The sequence below is a fragment of the Biomphalaria glabrata genome, chromosome 4, assembly GCF_947242115.1.
Source record: "Biomphalaria glabrata chromosome 4, xgBioGlab47.1, whole genome shotgun sequence".
Classification (NCBI taxonomy): Eukaryota; Metazoa; Mollusca; class Gastropoda; family Planorbidae; genus Biomphalaria; species Biomphalaria glabrata.
This window is the reverse complement of record NC_074714.1, coordinates 30,628,757-30,646,134: the sequence shown is the minus strand read 5'-3', so window position 1 is coordinate 30,646,134 and position 17,378 is coordinate 30,628,757. Positions and strand designations below refer to the sequence as shown.

General features: G+C 30.8%; 1 protein-coding gene across 6 annotated transcripts in view; it reads left to right on the top strand.

Moving 5' to 3' along the window:
• The first annotated feature begins 4,012 nt into the window (after nt 1-4,012).
• The window catches only part of LOC106064033 (trichohyalin-like), a 58,764-nt gene continuing 45,398 nt past the window's right edge, over nt 4,013-17,378 (top strand). For 4 of the 6 annotated variants that reach the window (XM_056026420.1, XM_056026419.1, XM_056026414.1 and 1 more), the window contains exons 1-16: nt 4,013-4,328; nt 5,550-5,664; nt 6,037-6,210; nt 6,754-6,860; nt 7,674-7,768; nt 8,452-8,634; nt 10,128-10,231; nt 10,395-10,436; nt 11,874-11,946; nt 12,076-12,293; nt 12,516-12,581; nt 12,675-12,774; nt 14,038-14,052; nt 15,385-15,572; nt 16,638-16,700; nt 16,970-17,071. In XM_056026420.1, the coding sequence (XP_055882395.1) occupies nt 4,111-4,328; nt 5,550-5,664; nt 6,037-6,210; nt 6,754-6,860; nt 7,674-7,768; nt 8,452-8,634; nt 10,128-10,231; nt 10,395-10,436; nt 11,874-11,946; nt 12,076-12,293; nt 12,516-12,581; nt 12,675-12,774; nt 14,038-14,052; nt 15,385-15,572; nt 16,638-16,700; nt 16,970-17,071 (1,863 nt within the window). In that variant the 5' untranslated portion in view covers nt 4,013-4,110. The remainder of the gene's footprint in view (nt 4,329-5,549; nt 5,665-6,036; nt 6,211-6,753; nt 6,861-7,673; nt 7,769-8,451; nt 8,635-10,127; nt 10,232-10,394; nt 10,437-11,873; nt 11,947-12,075; nt 12,294-12,515; nt 12,582-12,674; nt 12,775-14,037; nt 14,053-15,384; nt 15,573-16,637; nt 16,701-16,969; nt 17,072-17,378) is intronic. The other 2 variants (XM_056026416.1, XM_056026415.1) reach the window with 2 other exon arrangements.

The window sequence follows — 17,378 nt, the reverse complement described above, 5'->3', positions numbered from 1 at the left end:
CATGAGAGTTATTCTTTCTGAAAATATTGTTTTTGATTTTAAAGATGTGTTAATAGTGTTTACATGAAAACATCTTTTTTGTTAATTAAAAAATAGACCTGGGATTTTTAAAGCAATCTTTTAACATACTCTGATAAATATTTGTGATGTCTCTTTCCAGTGAAAAATATCAGATCCCCCCCAATGAACCAAAGAAAACATTGACCATTAACTTTGTTACTCAAAGTTGCATCTTTGGTATGGATTGTTTTCAATGACTGTTTTGCTGATGTAGACATTTTCTGACCATATTTTGGTTGAAAAGATCTGCAGTATGTATGTTGATTATCTCACAAGTTTGAGAGCTATATACATGCTAATATTGCTGAATTTTTTTTATGCAAAAAAAAAAAAAAAAAAGGAAAGTGAAAGAAGTCTCTTGACTTTACCAAAGAAATGACTAAAACTGCTTTATTGATCCTTACGGAAATTTGTTGTGATTACAAGGACTCTTTTCTCATATAAAGACAACACAACAGCAAAGTACACATAAATACAACAGACAACATAAAGAGTTCATTCAGCGACTACACACAGGTATCTTGGTGCATTTCATGTTCCCTTATCAATGAGTGGCGGTGATAGAGTCTGACCAAGTGAGGTACGAAGGAGTTTTTGTACCGCTCCGTTCTTGTTTTGATTGACAGCAGTCGCCCACTTCGCGACGACCTGACATAGTTCTGATGGAGCAGGTGGCCGTTGTCTTCCATGATTTTTTTCGATTTTTCTTAGGCACTTTTGTTCAAATGTGGTAATGTTGTGAGTGTAATTTTTGATGCTTTTTTAATGATGTTAGAGTTTGGGTTAGGGTTTGGGTTAGACGTCGCAACAATTTAGATGAGGCGTTGCCTTGCCAACAAGTTATTCCGTATGTTAGCAGATTTTGTATAGTCGCGCGTAAAAAGTATCAAAGTCTCAAGACTCAAAAAGTCTCCCACTGAATATACATCAAATTCATCATCATTAATTGACTCCAATTTACTATCACCTTTAATTACGGTATTTTGTTTTTCTCAAAATTTTGCTTATCTAAAAAAAAAGTTCTGTAACAAAATGACAAATGTGTTTAATTTAAACAAAGTCAATTATTACTTTACAACAATTCAAAATGTAACCTTATATTGCAAACATTTTGAAATAAATTATTGAATTGTTATCTGATTAATGTCATTCTGGTGGTCTACAACAGCTATGCATGCAGTACAGATTCGATGCTGTTCATCATCTTTTCATAAGCAAGCCTGCTCAAGAAGGTAAGAAGAATTAAATTTTGCTTTTATTATAGATTACTGATCAGCAATCTGAAAGAAAATTGTTAATGGGATGGAATTGATTAAATGTAAATAAAGAAAAGCTATCCTAATTTTGAAATATGCTGGTTGTGTTTTTTTTTTTTAATGTTTTTTTAAGTTTCACTGTGATCAACATGATGGCTGCCTGGTCGTGCGGTTTGCACGCTGGACTGTCGTTCAGATTTATCGATGGTCCCGGGTTCAAACCCTGCCCGCTCCCATCCCCCGTCGTCCTGCGGGAGGTTTGGACTAGGAAGTAATTATCTTCAACTCTGAAGGAACATCCGAAACATGTAAAACATTTTACAAACATCATTGTTTATTTTAATTCTAGAATAACTTTTCAGCCAACTTATTTTTAAAATTACCATAGAACTCTAATTACTACAGAATATTGTATTAGTAAGAGCCTGTGATAAAGTTAATATAAATAAATTGGACAAAATATAATATTGAATGAATTGAATCCTAGCTAGATCTAGTCTGCCATTGCCATTCATAAAGTTAATATAAATAAATTGAACAAAATATAATATTGAATGAATTGAAGCCTAGCTAGATCTAGTCTGCCATTGCACTTTTAGCATAGTCAAATACCAGTGCCACATTTGCTGACACCAATTCATAACATTTAGATCTAATTTAAGAAGAAGATTGAACTCCAAATTTTGAAATACCATTATTTTTGTGTTGCTTAAATTAATAGGCTTTAGAAGCAACCTAATTTTTTAGCAGCATTTATCATCAAGGGCTGGAAATATAACCGGTAAATAGTATGTCCACATAGATAAATGTATAATAAGGTCTTCTGATGTTTAATTGTTAGATTTTTTAAATTATTAATACAGCTTGAAGGTAGTTTTGTTACATGACTATAATATTTGTTTGTTTGTTTGTTCCAGCTGCTATATGGAAGTCGAAATATGAAATTGCCACCAGTCTTGCGAAGTCAGCTTGTAAAGAATGCTAAGAATTGAATGAAAATATAATACTGTCTTGATATCTTGTTTGTGCTGTTATATTTGTCTTTTATGTTGGTTAATTATTCCATGAATAAAAAATAAAAAAAAGTTAATTGTGTAAGTTTGATTTAAGAATGAATGATCAGAGCATATGCAAGTCTTATATAGTACATTACCAAAAATTGTATTGTATGTTAGTGTTCAAACCCAAAAATGTAATATAACATGTCCATTACTTTATAAATATGTTGACATTATAGCTAGATGTATATAGAGATCATGCAATGATTCAATTATTCATTATAATTTCGAAACAATTATGTCAAATAATTCTATTGCTAGATCTAAATCATCAGTGTGAAAGTAGACCTATGTAAAAGGTTAAAAATCTCATACTAATTTAAGCCATTGAGCTGCATCTGAACAAAAAGGGCATTATAAACAAAAAATCACTAATGAATTTGTTTTAAACTACAGTATTGAAAAACATTAAAGATTATCCTTAATTAAGCCATAATAAAATTTAATGACTGAACCACCGGAGACAGTATTTGCATGATAATACCTAATTGAGCCTTAAATATTTCAGTTTTTAAACCATTAGGGCCAGCATTGGACCGATAATGGCACAATAATTTAAGGGTTATCCCTAATTGAGCCCTAATAAATATTTCAGTTACTAAACCATTCAGGCCAGCATCGGACCGATAATGGCACAATAAGGGTTATCCCTAATTGAACCCCAATGAAAATCTCAGTTACTAAACCATTGTGGCTAGTATGGGCTTGATTATGGCGCGATTCTGGAAATCCCCAATGAATCTGAAAGTGGGTTTACCCATTCTGGGCCGATATTGGTACGATTAGGGTTGCCCGTATTGGTCCCTAATGGGAACCTAATGACGCCAATGTGCAAACGGTACCCGCGCCCATTAGGGCTATTTAGGGCTGCAATTAGGGCAAAGGGGGATAACCCTAATTAAAACTGATACTGGGCCGTAATGGGCATGTTTATAGGGAGTGGTTCTCAAACTGCTGACCCCCCCCCCCCAGGAGTCCTTGAGACAACCGTAGGGGGTCAGAAGAAAGATAAAAATTTATACAATAAAAAAAAAATTCTTTGCTAAAAGCCAGTTTATCCATGTAATTTGAATAATAATCAATTCGTCAATCACTACTATTTAATATGTGTATTACAAAGTATTCAATGATGACCTAAACCAAAGATTAGAAAACATTCTTCATATTCCCGACATATATTCTTTTGCGTGTTGACAAACTCGAATCCTAATCTCAGATGAATCCATTCTAATACAGAAGCGACTTATTGGATGGCTGCCTGGTCGTGTACCGTGGTATGCGCGCTGGACTCTTAGTCTCGATGGTATCAGGCTCAAACCCTGACCGCGCTGCCATCCCGTCGTACTGTGGGAGGTTTGGTCAGGGAAAGTTTTGACTAGGAAATACTTGAAAAAGATTATCTAAAACTCTGAAGGAACATCACAATCATGTAAAATATTTTACAAATATTAAAATATCCAGAATTACTTAAAACCAATAAATAAATGCGCTTTTTTTTCTTATAACAATAATAAGATTTTAAATAACCGACGGCATAGATTCTAGTTCTAGATATAGATCTAGACCCTCTGAAAAATATCAAATCAAATTCACGAAAAATATATTTATATAGCTCAGTGATTTAGTAGTACCTTTTACCTCCCTTAGCGGTAGCAACCTTTTGCAAATGGCGGAAATGCTAAGCTGAAAGAATACTTGAATTACTACTAGATCTATAAGCGTTCTTAGTTACGAGAATGAAAAAAATATGGAAAAAGATAAGAGGCAAAGATAGGACCGGTGAATACTCACCGAAATCAGGCTCTACTAGAGGATCTGTTTCATCTTTAAACGTTAGCTTTGAGGTTAAAGAAAAAGAGCTCGGAAAACTTCATAAAGCTGTATGGTATCGCGACTTGAACAAAGTTAAACAACTTGCTAAGAAAGATCCAAGCCCACTAGACAAAGAAAATAGGTAGGTCTCCAGCCGCAGCGTCTAGGTCTATCTAGATCTAGATAGAATCTAGCTTTGCCTTTTATGTCTCTGTACTCAATATCTATTCATTTAATCTAGATTTAGATGTATTATGTATATATAGACTATATATTATAATATATAGATCTAGATCTATATATAATATATAATAAAATATAATTATATAAAATATACTAACTATACTAATCTATACTACTATACTAGTAGAGCAGTAGTAGTAGTAGATTATAAATAATTTAATTAAATCCTACCATTCACTGATTGATACATGTAATTTTAGTAATTGATACAATAACACTTAATAGATGTGAATGTGGTAATTCTGCAGGAGTTCAAGGGGCAGCCATCTTTGTTATTGTTTAGACTGTAATCTTGTATCTTGGGTTTTCTCTAAGATTTGGGTTTTAGATTGTTTTTTATTTTTGAAGCTAAATAATATGCTAGATCTAGCTATACTGGTATCATCTAGTGCTTATAAGTCTATTAATTAGACTCATAATCTAATTCCTAGAACTAGACTAATTACTATATAAATATGACAAGGTTCTTAAAGGCAATAAAGGTCTATTAATTTTTGGTAATAAACTGTGCTGATATTTATTGTAGGCATAGTTAAATTTAGATTCTCTCTATATATATCAGAATAATTCAGAATAGATGACAATATTTAACAATTAAAAAGACAGAACAATAAGAAACGTATTGTGTTGACACCAAGTCAAAAGTAAAAGAAAAAATAGCATTGCTTTGAAAACACAGAAGTAATGTTAATTCTTGGTATTTTTTAAGACACTATCTTGGGATTTCTTTGGAACATAAACAATAACAAAATAGTACAAAGATGGCTGCCCCTTGAAGTCCTGCAGAATTACCATGAATGTTTCTTCATTTATCATGTATTCATGTGTTCTAAACACAATCTTCATCTTACAGAACACCTCTTCATATAGACTCTAGCTTGTGTTTTAACAACAATCTATTTCCTATTACAGAACACCTTTTCATTTAGCTTGTGTTTTAACAACAGTCTATTTCCTATTACAGAACACCTCTTCATTTTGCTTGTGTTTTAACAACAGTCTATTTCCTGTTACAGAACACCTCTTCATTTAGCTTGTGTTTTAACAACAATCTATTTCCTGTTACAGAACACTTCTTCATTTAGCTTGTGTTTTAACAACAATCTATTTCCTGTTACAGAACACCTCTTCATTTAGCTTGTGTTCGAGGCTACTCAGAGATTGTTCAAGAATTACTAGAATGGAAAGCGAAAGCCAATGTTGGAGATAATCATTCCAGAACACCTTTGATGAGAGTAAGTTGGAACTGATTTAGTTGACTAAATTATTCACTTAGCTTGGCTACTTTTTTCAAAGATTTTACGTATTTAAAAAAAAAAAGGATATTCTGTTCATATGACAGTTTTAAAGTTTTAATGATTAGTACTTTGTTTGCTCTTTAAACATCCATACATAGACAAATATTGTTTTGTAAGTTTGAAAATTTTTTCTTGTTTAAAAATACCAGTAATAAAAATACAATTGTTTATATGTATTAATTGACCAACAGTCTCAGTTCACCATTATTCAACATAGTTTTTGTGAGTCTATTTCTCTGTTAATTACTTAATACCTTAACTCAACCTCAAGAAACCCAAACATTTTTGTTAGTTTCATTGTTCTTCCAGGCAGTTGAATTTCAGCATGAAGAATGTGTTCAGCTATTGTTAGAATACCATGTCGAGATAGACACTGTGGATAAAGATGGGATATCAGCACTTCATCTTGCAGTTGGAAATAATCACTTAAAAGTGATCACTTTGTTGATCAAGGCTGGTGCTTCTTTGAATGTCAGAGACATGGTATGTTCAGTGTTCAACTATTTAATGAAGAAATATTTTAAACACACCTGAAAATTAGAAAAGTGAAATTTGTATAGACAGTAATTGTGATGTGAAACTGATTCCTTATAAAAAAATATATGATTAAAGAAACAGGTTTATGATAGCATCTCATTATCTATGCTAAAGAAGCATGTCTAGGATTTCGTATCTTTAATGGCTAAGAAACATGTTTAATATTAGCTCACTAAAGGATAAGGAAATTTGTGTTTGAAAAGGTTTTGTTAATCAGTATAGAAATTTATGTTTGATTTAGCCTTCACATAATTTTACTCACTAATGAATAAAAAAACATGTTTGTTGTAGTGTATGTTAATGGATACACAAACTTTTCAAAAAAGGAATCAGTAAACAGGACTTAAGTGAAAACAACAATTTGACTGTTGTTTTGTTCTATTCTACATTGACATGGATTGATTGCAGGTATCTTTAAAAATGAGAAAGAATATAACAAAAATTATAATTTTTAATTCATTTTTAAATTTCATTTTGTCATCTGATCAGGCTGGATATGCTCCCTTACATCTTGCAGTCATCAATAAATTTGAAGACGCATGTCATATTTTACTACGAGGCAAAGCTGATGTCAATATAACAGATGCAACTTCTAAGTAATTTTTGTTATCTTGTGCTTCTTTCTATGAATGAAATCAGTTCTACGTATAAATTATTAACTATTCATGTGTTAATTATAAGTCTGATTTAGTTTAGGGTTAAAAAAAGATGTGTTTTATGATTTTTTTTAGTAAAAACTAAAATTTTGTAAGCAATATAAATGTCTATGAACAAGAAAATAACAAACTTATATTAAGCATATCAATTAGTTTAGATCAGTCATGTAATTAAATTTTTAATAGATCTAGACAACAACAATTAACCTGCGCGATTAAAAATATTTTTACCAGTTGTTTTGTTTAGTGCAATTTCATGCTTTTAGCTTTCTCAATGCACTATGATCCTATCACTTGTTTGGACCAGTTGGAAAGGGGTAGGGGTTATCTGGTTGATTGCTTTTTAAAAGCTTTTATAAAAAAAAAATAGATGAACAAACTGAATTCAACTTATACCATCACATCAGTCAATTACAATGTCTTTCCCTTATTTGAGATAACAAAGAAAATAATATAATATAATATAATTAATTACCAATAGTTAATTAACTAATTGTTTTTTTTTTATTGATTCTTGTATTGTCAGATACAAGAAATAATTGTGCAAAATTTCAGCTCAATCTGAAATTGGGTGTGGGAGAAATAATGTGTACAATCTTTTTACCAGACAGAAAAACAGAGTGAGTTGATAAAAGCTTTGTAATAAACATGTGACATTATAAATATCCATGCTAGTTGTATTTTATTTAGTTTCATTCATTATCATCTGATCTATACAGTATTGCTTATTACAGAATATATTTCTTTTTATAGAACTCCTTTAATAATGGCTTGTTCAGTTGGTTCTATTTCACTGGTAAAACTGCTTCTAGAATATAAGGCTGATGTCACTCTAAAGGATAATAAAGGTAGCCCCTCCTCCCTTGTTGTTCATTTTTGTTGTTGCTTTAATGGGAACTTTTTTTTAGAATGCAAATTTGTATTCTTTACAAAACATTTTGTTATGACTTAAGATAATGTTGGAGGCGCAGTAAAGCGCTTGGCTTCCAAATGAGGGACCAGGGTTCAAATCCTGGTGAAGACTGGGATTTTTAATTTCGGGATCTTTGGGCACCTCTGATTCCACCCAGCTCTAAAGGTTACCTGACATTAGTTGGGAAAAGTAAAGGCAGTTGGTCATTGTGCTGGCCACATGACACCCTCGTTAACACCGTTGGCCACAGAAACAGATGACGTTTACATCATCTGCCCTATAGATCACATGGTCTGAAAGGGGAACTTTACTTTACTAAGAAAATGATAAAACAATCATTTAAAATAATAAGCATCATAACAACTGAATTTATAAGGAAAGTGTCTTTCATTTTGTTATTCAATTTCATTCTTTTTACCAATGAATGACATCTCTTAGTTTCTTTTCCTGATTTTATGAAATCATTTATTTCCCTTTTTTTTCATCCTTTCTTGCTAGTTAAAAAACTAATTATATTTTGTTTACCTTTGTCCTAACTTACTCTTTTGAGATTGATCTTGAAAGAAAGAACAAATGAGAAAGCTATTGAAATATACTTGTTAAAACTTTTTCTAACAGGCTGGTCAGCTGATGACCATGCTGAAATTCAGAGTCACCATGCCTGCAGTCAGCTTATTGCTGATTACACAATGAAGGGACAAACTCCAGTGTCAACTCCAAGATCACTTTCTCAGCCTGGCAGTTCACTAACTACTCCCAGAGAACAAGTAGCTCTTGGTCTTCCTGTGGCTGATGGAGGAGGTAGCAGTTCAACACATACACATACACACACACTGGCACATACAAATTACCAACTCTATGGATCTTAACTTGTTAAAAAAAAAAGGAAAAAAAAAAAACAATAAAATTTTAGCAGTTAAATTTAATTGTTAATGATAAAACAATTTAATTTATAAAGCATTGTTAATAAACAATTTAGGCTCAAGGTAGTATAATAACACAACAGACATAAACACAAGAGTAGTGAAGCATGTTGTTTGTCTGAGATCAGTTTACTTAAATGTTTATTGAAAGTAAAATTTTATTGACCTTATCTGAAAGTTTCATGAACTACTTTAAGAGAAAGTTGATTTCATATAAATTGAGATAATTGTTTTAAAAAAAACATTTATCCTGATTGATCCAAAGACACAGTGATTTTTTTAAATATTTAGTTTTCACAAAAAGCATTTGGCATTGATTACTGTTAATATCATTACTAATAGTTTTTTAAACACTTTCATTCCCTTTTACCATTATAGAACTAGAACATTTACTTTTACCATTATAGAACTAGAACATTTACTTTTACCATTATAGAACTAGAACATTTACTTTTACCATTATAGAACTAGAACATTTACTTTTACCATTATAGAACTAGAACATTTACTTTTACCATTATAGAACTAGGACATTTACTTTTACCATTATAGAACTAGGACATTTACTTTTACCATTATAGAATTAGGACATTTACTTTTGCCATTATAGAACTAGAACATTTACTTTTACCATTATAGAACTAGAATATTTACTTTTACCATTATAGAACTAGGACATTTACTTTTACCATTATAGAACTAGGACATTTACTTTTACCATTATAGAACTAGGACATTTACTTTTACCATTATAGAACTAGGACATTTACTTTTACCATTATAGAACTAGGACATTTACTTTTACCATTATAGAACTAGGACATTTACTTTTACCATTATAGAACTAGGACATTTACTTTTACCATTATAGAACTAGAACATTTACTTTTACCATTATAGAACTAGAACATTTACTTTTACCATTATAGAACTAGAACATTTACTTTTACCATTATAGAACTAGGACATTTACTTTTACCATTATAGAACTAGGAAATTTACTTTTACCATAATAGAATTAGGACATTTACTTTTACCATTATAGATCTAGGACATTTACTTTTACCATTATAGAACTAGGACATTTACTTTTACCATAATTTTTTTTACAAAATTTATTCTTTGACGCTCCCCCACACTTTCTTTCTTCTACTGCCTTTACATTAAAACATTTCTCTTCTATCCTAGACTAAACCTCCTGCAAAATCAGGGACAAATTTTGAAGTTAGAACCAATGCCAATAGCACATATAAAATGACAGACAGCCATGGTCTTCTTCTTTAATTCTATTACTCATCCTCCCTTTATGTAAATTATGTGAGTCTTAAAAATGAAGGCCCCATAGTTTCAAACTGAATTGTTTCAAAATAGGTGATGATTCAGACAATGAGACAATCAGTAAAGTTTCTGGTGCTCCAGGGAGTAATTCATGGGCTGATTCTGACGTATCAGTTGGAGAAGAAGTGAAAAAAAAGGTAATTATTCTTAAATTACACAGCCAAAAATAACATCTAGTGACTCCTATTGTTAATACAATTTATAGAATGTAAAATGAACCCCCAACTTGATCACTCTCTTGAAAGACTTTATTAGTTTTCTTATTTCAACCTATTTGTTTCTACAATATTCACAACAAAGGATGACTCTGACCTTGAGGAAGATGTTTTTGCTGATGACAAGGTTGGTGCTGTTCATATTTTGCACCAAAACCTTTTTCCATAGTCTTTATTGTTTTCTGTTCTGAAATGGTTATATTTTTTAAATTCCCAAGAAATTTTAAAAACTCATTTAAGAAGAAATTTTTTTTTTTTTGTTAAAATATATAAAGCTTATATATTTGTAAAATTTGTTTATATAAAAAAATAAAAACATTAAGAATAACGTAATAAGACTAATTATTAGGCAATATAATAATTTTTTGAATGGCTAGTGAATCTAAAAAAAAACAAACATGAATAAGAAAGTATTTTATAAACACCTTACTTAGAATTAAAATTCAATTTTTCTTGTTTTGTTTTTTAAAATTGTTCTCTATTAAGAAGTACATTTTTGTTACATTTGAGCAAAATGTTTTAACTGCTGGATATATCTAAACAGAATTTTTTTTTTTTCTTTATAAAAAAAAGATTATTTTTTTTACTCTGATGGGATTTTAAGCTTTTTAAATTATTTTATTTTTTGTGTAAAATGAATAGTGGCACTTTTAAGTTTTGGTGTGTTGTTTTGTTATCATGACCTGTTATTAATTAAATTATTATTTTGATTTTCTATTGTTAGACTACACCAGAAATATTTTACCCAAACTTTTCTTTCAAGTTTTTTTTTTTTTTTTTTTTTTTTTTTTTTTTTTGTGTGTGTGTGTGTGTGGGGTCGAGGGTATGTTATGTTTGCAATTTTATTGGAAATAGTTCATAGGGTTTACTAGAATTGTATGTTTAGTTTAATCTGGTTGTAACTATATAACTACTATGTCATACCATTTCATAAGTTGTAAATGTTCACTGATGGTTCAGAGTCATAGGGCTCATCTATAGTTTTTAGGGTGAAGAAAAACAAAAGGATTTTTTTTATTTTATTATTTTTGAGTGGAAAGTATGCTTATGATTTTAATTTGGCTTAAAAATTATGTGTATTTATTCTATTTTTCTATATATATTTCAACAGAAATAAAATATTACTGTTTATAGAGTTAAAAAAAAAATGAATAATAGATTTTCCTGTTGCAATTTTTTTCAAAACAATTTATTACAATATTTTTATTTTTTGTGTAATACCTGACTATATTCTTTAATTTGATAGAATAAAAACTAAATAGTTTGAAGCTTGAAGCTAATGCTATAATACTATATTCTTTCTGTCATGATACAAATCTTTATAGTTTTTAGAAAGTTTATGAGCGTAATACAACATATACTATAATTCAAGCTTTCAGAAAAGAAAGAAAAATTAAAGTTGTTCCAATGTACATATACATGATTTAATTTTAGTTCAATATAGATTATATGTGGGTTATTTTATAATTCAATGTGAAATGGTTCTTTTTTTCAGGGGTAATATATAGTTTTAGTTATAGAAATAATAAAATATCTGCTAATCTATCATTTTGTTTATGTCCAGCCTGGTGGGCCCAAGATAAATGTCGCCAAATTTGCCAGCAGCATTCACATTTCTGAAAGCGATACTGATGGAGGTAAACAACACAAATTTCTTTCAGGGTTTTCTATTTTAAAATTTTCATCCATTAGTACGTCTGTATACATTTCTTTCTAAGTATTGTTTGTTGAAAATATTCAAATTATTTTTTTTTGTCATGACAAAGAGTCCATACCCAACTCAACACCAAGACGTAAAATCTCTGTAGTGGGGAACCCAATGGGCGACTGTCAGATGTCATACTCAGGCAAACCAGAATTAAACCAACAAGTTTCACAGAATGAAGACCCTTGGCATGATGATCAAGTAACTCCTAGAAGAAGTAATTCTATGAAAGGCGTGTCATTTAAAAAGGATGAAGAACTTTCAGAGATACATGATATAGTAAGGAAATATATATATATACATTTTATAATGCTAACATTCATAACTAAACAGAATTATTCTTCAATTAGATTTCACTACATTGTCATGATTCCAAAAGTTAAATCAATCCATTCTAGACAAAACCATTCTGTTCATTCATTTTATGCTGTAAGAGAATGTAACTTTGAAACATTTTGTTTTTATTGCTTCTTGATTTTACATTAATTTTTTTTTAAACAGACAAACACTGAATCTGAAGGTGAAGATTTTTATACTGCAGTGGACAAGTCTAAGCCTCTAGGATTGGTTAGTTATGTTTCTTGACTGTATGTTTCACTTACATATTAACACTCCATGACTTATAATTTTAGCGAATTAAATTTGTATCGTTTGTTGCAGGCTAGTTCAACCCCAGCAAAATCTGATTTAGTGGCATCAGGAGGTTATGAGCCATCAGGAGTAGGTCCTAGAGCCTCTGCTTCACTTGAGAAAATGAGAGGTCAGTGAAATAAAAAAAAATAATGTTAAAAAACTGCACAATGTGAACAGAGAATCAAAATGTTTGTTTTAAATGTTCCATTCAAAAGTTAGTTTTCAATTAAAGTAAATTCTAATTGCAATGAAAGATAATTTAGACAGCAGTGATGTATTCAGTAAAAATGTGTACAGTGGTACCATGGTTCTTCAGCAATATTTCCTTCCAGAATTTTTGTCCAAAACCAATTAGAACACTACATTTTTTTTTCTTAATAAATAATGTAATATGATTCAATGGCTTCTTACAAACCAGATGCAATATTAATATGTATATAGTAAAACTAAAACCAGTAGCAATATATGTAAAAAACCTAAATGTAAATTAATCAAGTAAATCAAAAGTCAATTGAAAAACTTATTTTATTATGACCTCCCCATCTCTTACCAACATTTGGAGGGTGTAAGGGGAGGGCAGAAAGAATTTGCCTTAGCTTCCTTTGCAATATCAGCTGATTGTATTCCCGCTGTATTCTTTAAAAACATGGAAACCCCTGATTTTGGGTAATCTGTAATGGAAAGCAAGGTCCAAAAGATGCACATTGTCTTCATAGCTAGCAAGTATTTACTTTATCAGCTCTATAGCAATAGTAATGGATAAGAAAATCCATCATAAACATAAGGCACAAGTTCAGGTCTTCCTTCAGCAGCAGGCTGAATCTAACTGGGATATCAGCATGAATGGGTGTTGGCAATCTTGTCTCAGACGTTCGAGTTTTAAAGAACACTCTCAGGTTTTGAGACATTTTTTACTCAAATATTTTGATCAAATACCAAATTGTTCAGAGTCTCTTGAATACCAAGGTACCACTGAGGTTTATTTAATTGCTTCATAAATCAGAATCTGTACAGGGCACATCATGGCCTAAATTGTGACGATGTGCCAACTACATAAAATATCAAATATCAGAGTCTGTACCTGAAACATGATTTTAAAAAAAAATGCATTATTTATTTTTTTAAAGCTTGACTAATTATTATTAAGGAAAACATTTTTTTTTAAATTAAAAAGAAAACTTAGTTTTTGTACAATTAGATTTTAGTATGTTATTAGAATTATATATAGGTCTAATATTTTCGATCTATTGGTAAGAATCATAATTATTAACTTGTACACTTTTATGTTTGTAGTAAAAGAGGTGAATGTATTAGACAAACATGAATAAACTATAAGTAAAATATTTTTTTATTTGAAACTTTTTTTCTGATACATTTTCACTACCACCAGGAAGCGAAAAGTCAGGTCTGTATCCACTATTGTGCCAGAGTGATCAGCTTTTTGAAATAGACATTTTTATTACTCTTTGAATTTTTTAAAGTTTTTTTTTAAATTTTCTTTCTTTTTTTTTTTCTCTTAATTTTCTAAGACAAATTATAAGCTTAATGTCATTTGTATCATAGAAATCTTTAAATCTCTTTTCTATTTGACAAATTTCAGACATAATTGTTTAATAATAGCTGAAAAAGTTTTTTTTTTTTCTATTAATATATAACAAATTAACTACAAACATTTATATGTATATAATTTGTGATATTATTTTAACATCTTTTTGTGTTTAAATTTACTGAAACTATGTGCCTCTTCATTTAGTAATTTATTAGTACATAAGTACATAAAAGATAAAGTTATGATTATCTTTATAGTATTTATATATTGCAATTTTTTCATTTTTTAATTATATCTTTGACTAATATAAAATTGCTTATAATTAGCATATTATATAGATTTTTTAAATAATAATAATAATATATATATACCATGCTGAACCTGATTTTATTACTGTATTTTTGCGCATACACCCCGCTTATGCATATACCCTGCAGGCGTGTTAATTAACCACAAGTTACAAAATAAAGAAAAACAAAATCATACAACCTGCCCCTTATATACCTTGCATGTGCGAAGTCTGACTTGCTCATTAGATGTCTGTCCCTAGAGAAACAATCAAGCTTCATTTGGTATTCCAACAAGTAATACATAGAGTGCAACACACGTGTGAAATACAAGCCTTTAGCATCTTATTTTGACAAAAAGTCATTTACCTAGTTGTCTCCCTGGTGATGGTGGAGAAAGGCTTAGGAGATGTTCATAAAGCTTTACAATGTACATTTCACAACCACATAGTGAACTATAGGAGGTATAAAGACACACCGATATGTCCATAGTTTCCGTTATTCTATGTTTCTGAGTAAAATACATTTTGTAAACCCCGCACCTTTGTATAACCTGCACAGCTGCAATTTATTTGTAAACACTTGTACATCCCACCTGTAATATGCGCGAAAATACAGTCAATCATTTATTGGAAATGCTTATATAGAACTATAGAAATCTAAAAGGAGATTTAGTGCTTTCCCTTTAATTCTCATTGAATAATCCTTATTCTTTTCCTGTTTTCTTTTCCCTTAAACTACGTTTGTTTAGCTACTATCCTAGTCCTTGAAAATGTCACTTGATAATTGTGTATGTTCAGTTCATCTGATCCTACTTGTATGTGAAAACAGTTCTGTGTTACTTGAAGTGTCATCAAGGCAAAAAATAAATGAAGAGCTACTTCCTTTTTGGTCTAATTAGCATTTTTGGAAGATCTTGGCATCAGTGATGTGGATGACATTAGTGAAGTGTCAGAGGGAGCAGGTCAGCCACCCCCCCTACCTGCCTCTCCACCTCCTGCTGTCCCTGGGACTCAGCGGAAACAGTTTGATGACTGGGATTCATCTCTGTCCACACCAAGGCCTGGCATTTTGAAAAAACCCATCAATGTGAGTTGGGCTATTTTATTGAGACCAAAAGTTATACATTTTTTGTTACTTGAATATTTTGAGAATCTCCAACAAAAGAAATATATAAGTACTAAATGTTTCACACAAACTGCTGACTGGACATCTGATTGGTAGAATGATTTTCTAGTTTAGTGTTTTTTAGCAGCCATAGAAAGGGGAATAGTCTTATAAATTTCATGTGGTCTGTCTGTCTGCTGTCCATCTATCCTTCCAGGATGTTTAGATCTCAAAAAATGATTTAAAAAAAGGGATTGAAAATCCAATTTCAACAGCTACTTTTGAAGTTAACTATATTGTTTTCAAACTAAAATATGTAAGCCATTTTTTTCATAAAAACACACCATTTTTTAAGACTATTTAAACTAGGTGTTTATTTTGTTTAGTTATATAATATTTATGCACAGGGTTTTGTCATTTGCCAAACAAATATAGATGTTAGTCAATATCTGTAAGGAAGAATGAAGTTATTGATAGTTAGTAGTTCATAGCTTCTGATATTTGTGCTGAAAATAGTGAAATCTACCTTTTTACCTGCACTGCTAATAGATGACCCATGGGTGGACTTTTTGGGGGCTGCATCTGAGTGTAATCTTGTTTTCCATTAATTTATTTTATTTATATTTTGCTAAAACTTTTACATGTCTGTTTATTAACTGTTGGAGGCATGGTGGCTGAGAGATAAAGTGCTTGGCTTCCAAACCGGGGTCCAGGGTTCGAATCCTGGTGAAGACTGGAATTTTTAATTTCGGAATTTTCTGGTGCCTCTGAGTCCACCCAGCTATAATGGGTACCTGACATTAGTTGGGGAAAAGTAAAGGTGGTTGGTCTTTGTGCTGGCCACATGACACCCTCATTAACCATAGGCCACAGAAACAGAAGACCTTTACATCATCTGCCCTATAGACCACAAGGGGAACTTTACTTTTTTCTTTACTGTTGATAATTTTTTTATGTATCGAAAAACTGCCTGTTAATTCTATTGGAAATTATAATACTTATTCTATAGAATTTAGATCCAGATATGTTGATGTTTTTTTTCCCCAGTCAATTTTAAATGAATCTATACAAAATATTCAAGCCAATGTTCAAAAAGAAGTTGACATGAATGTAAGTTTGCCATCATAGAAAACATTTGCTACAAATATGCCAGGTCTCACTGTTTATGTTTTAATTGCTTTGTCTGCTTAGAGATATTATACATTTGCTACATATTACCATCACAGAAATCATTTGTTACACATTACTGTCATAGAAATAATTGGTTTGACATGTGCCAGGTTTTACTTATTATATTTTACTGATCTTGCTTAGTGATATTAAATATCTGTCTAGTACTAAAAGTAATTGAAAGTAAATTGTGTCTGTCTAAACTATAGGTTGAATCAGATGATGACAGTAGTGGATGGGACTCTACAGAAACTGCTCCAAGTAAACCAGAACTTAAACCAAGTCTTCCAGCAGCTTTGAAAAAAAACAGTGTAAGCTTCAGAACACATACTTAATCTTCACACATCAATCATTATCTTTTTAGTTTCTGTGTTTATTAGTTTGAAGTATATAATAAAGGACAAAAATATTAATAAATGATTGGAAACTAAAAAAATTTAAGCATTATATTTAGTGAGATGCGATAGCTGAATAGTAAAGTGCTTGGCTCCCGAACCGAGAGTCGCGGGTTCAAATCCTGGTGAAGACTGGGCTTTTTAATTACTGGATCTTTAGGGTACCTCTGACTCCACCCAGCTCTATTAGTTGAGGAAAATTAAAGGCGGTTGGTCATTATGC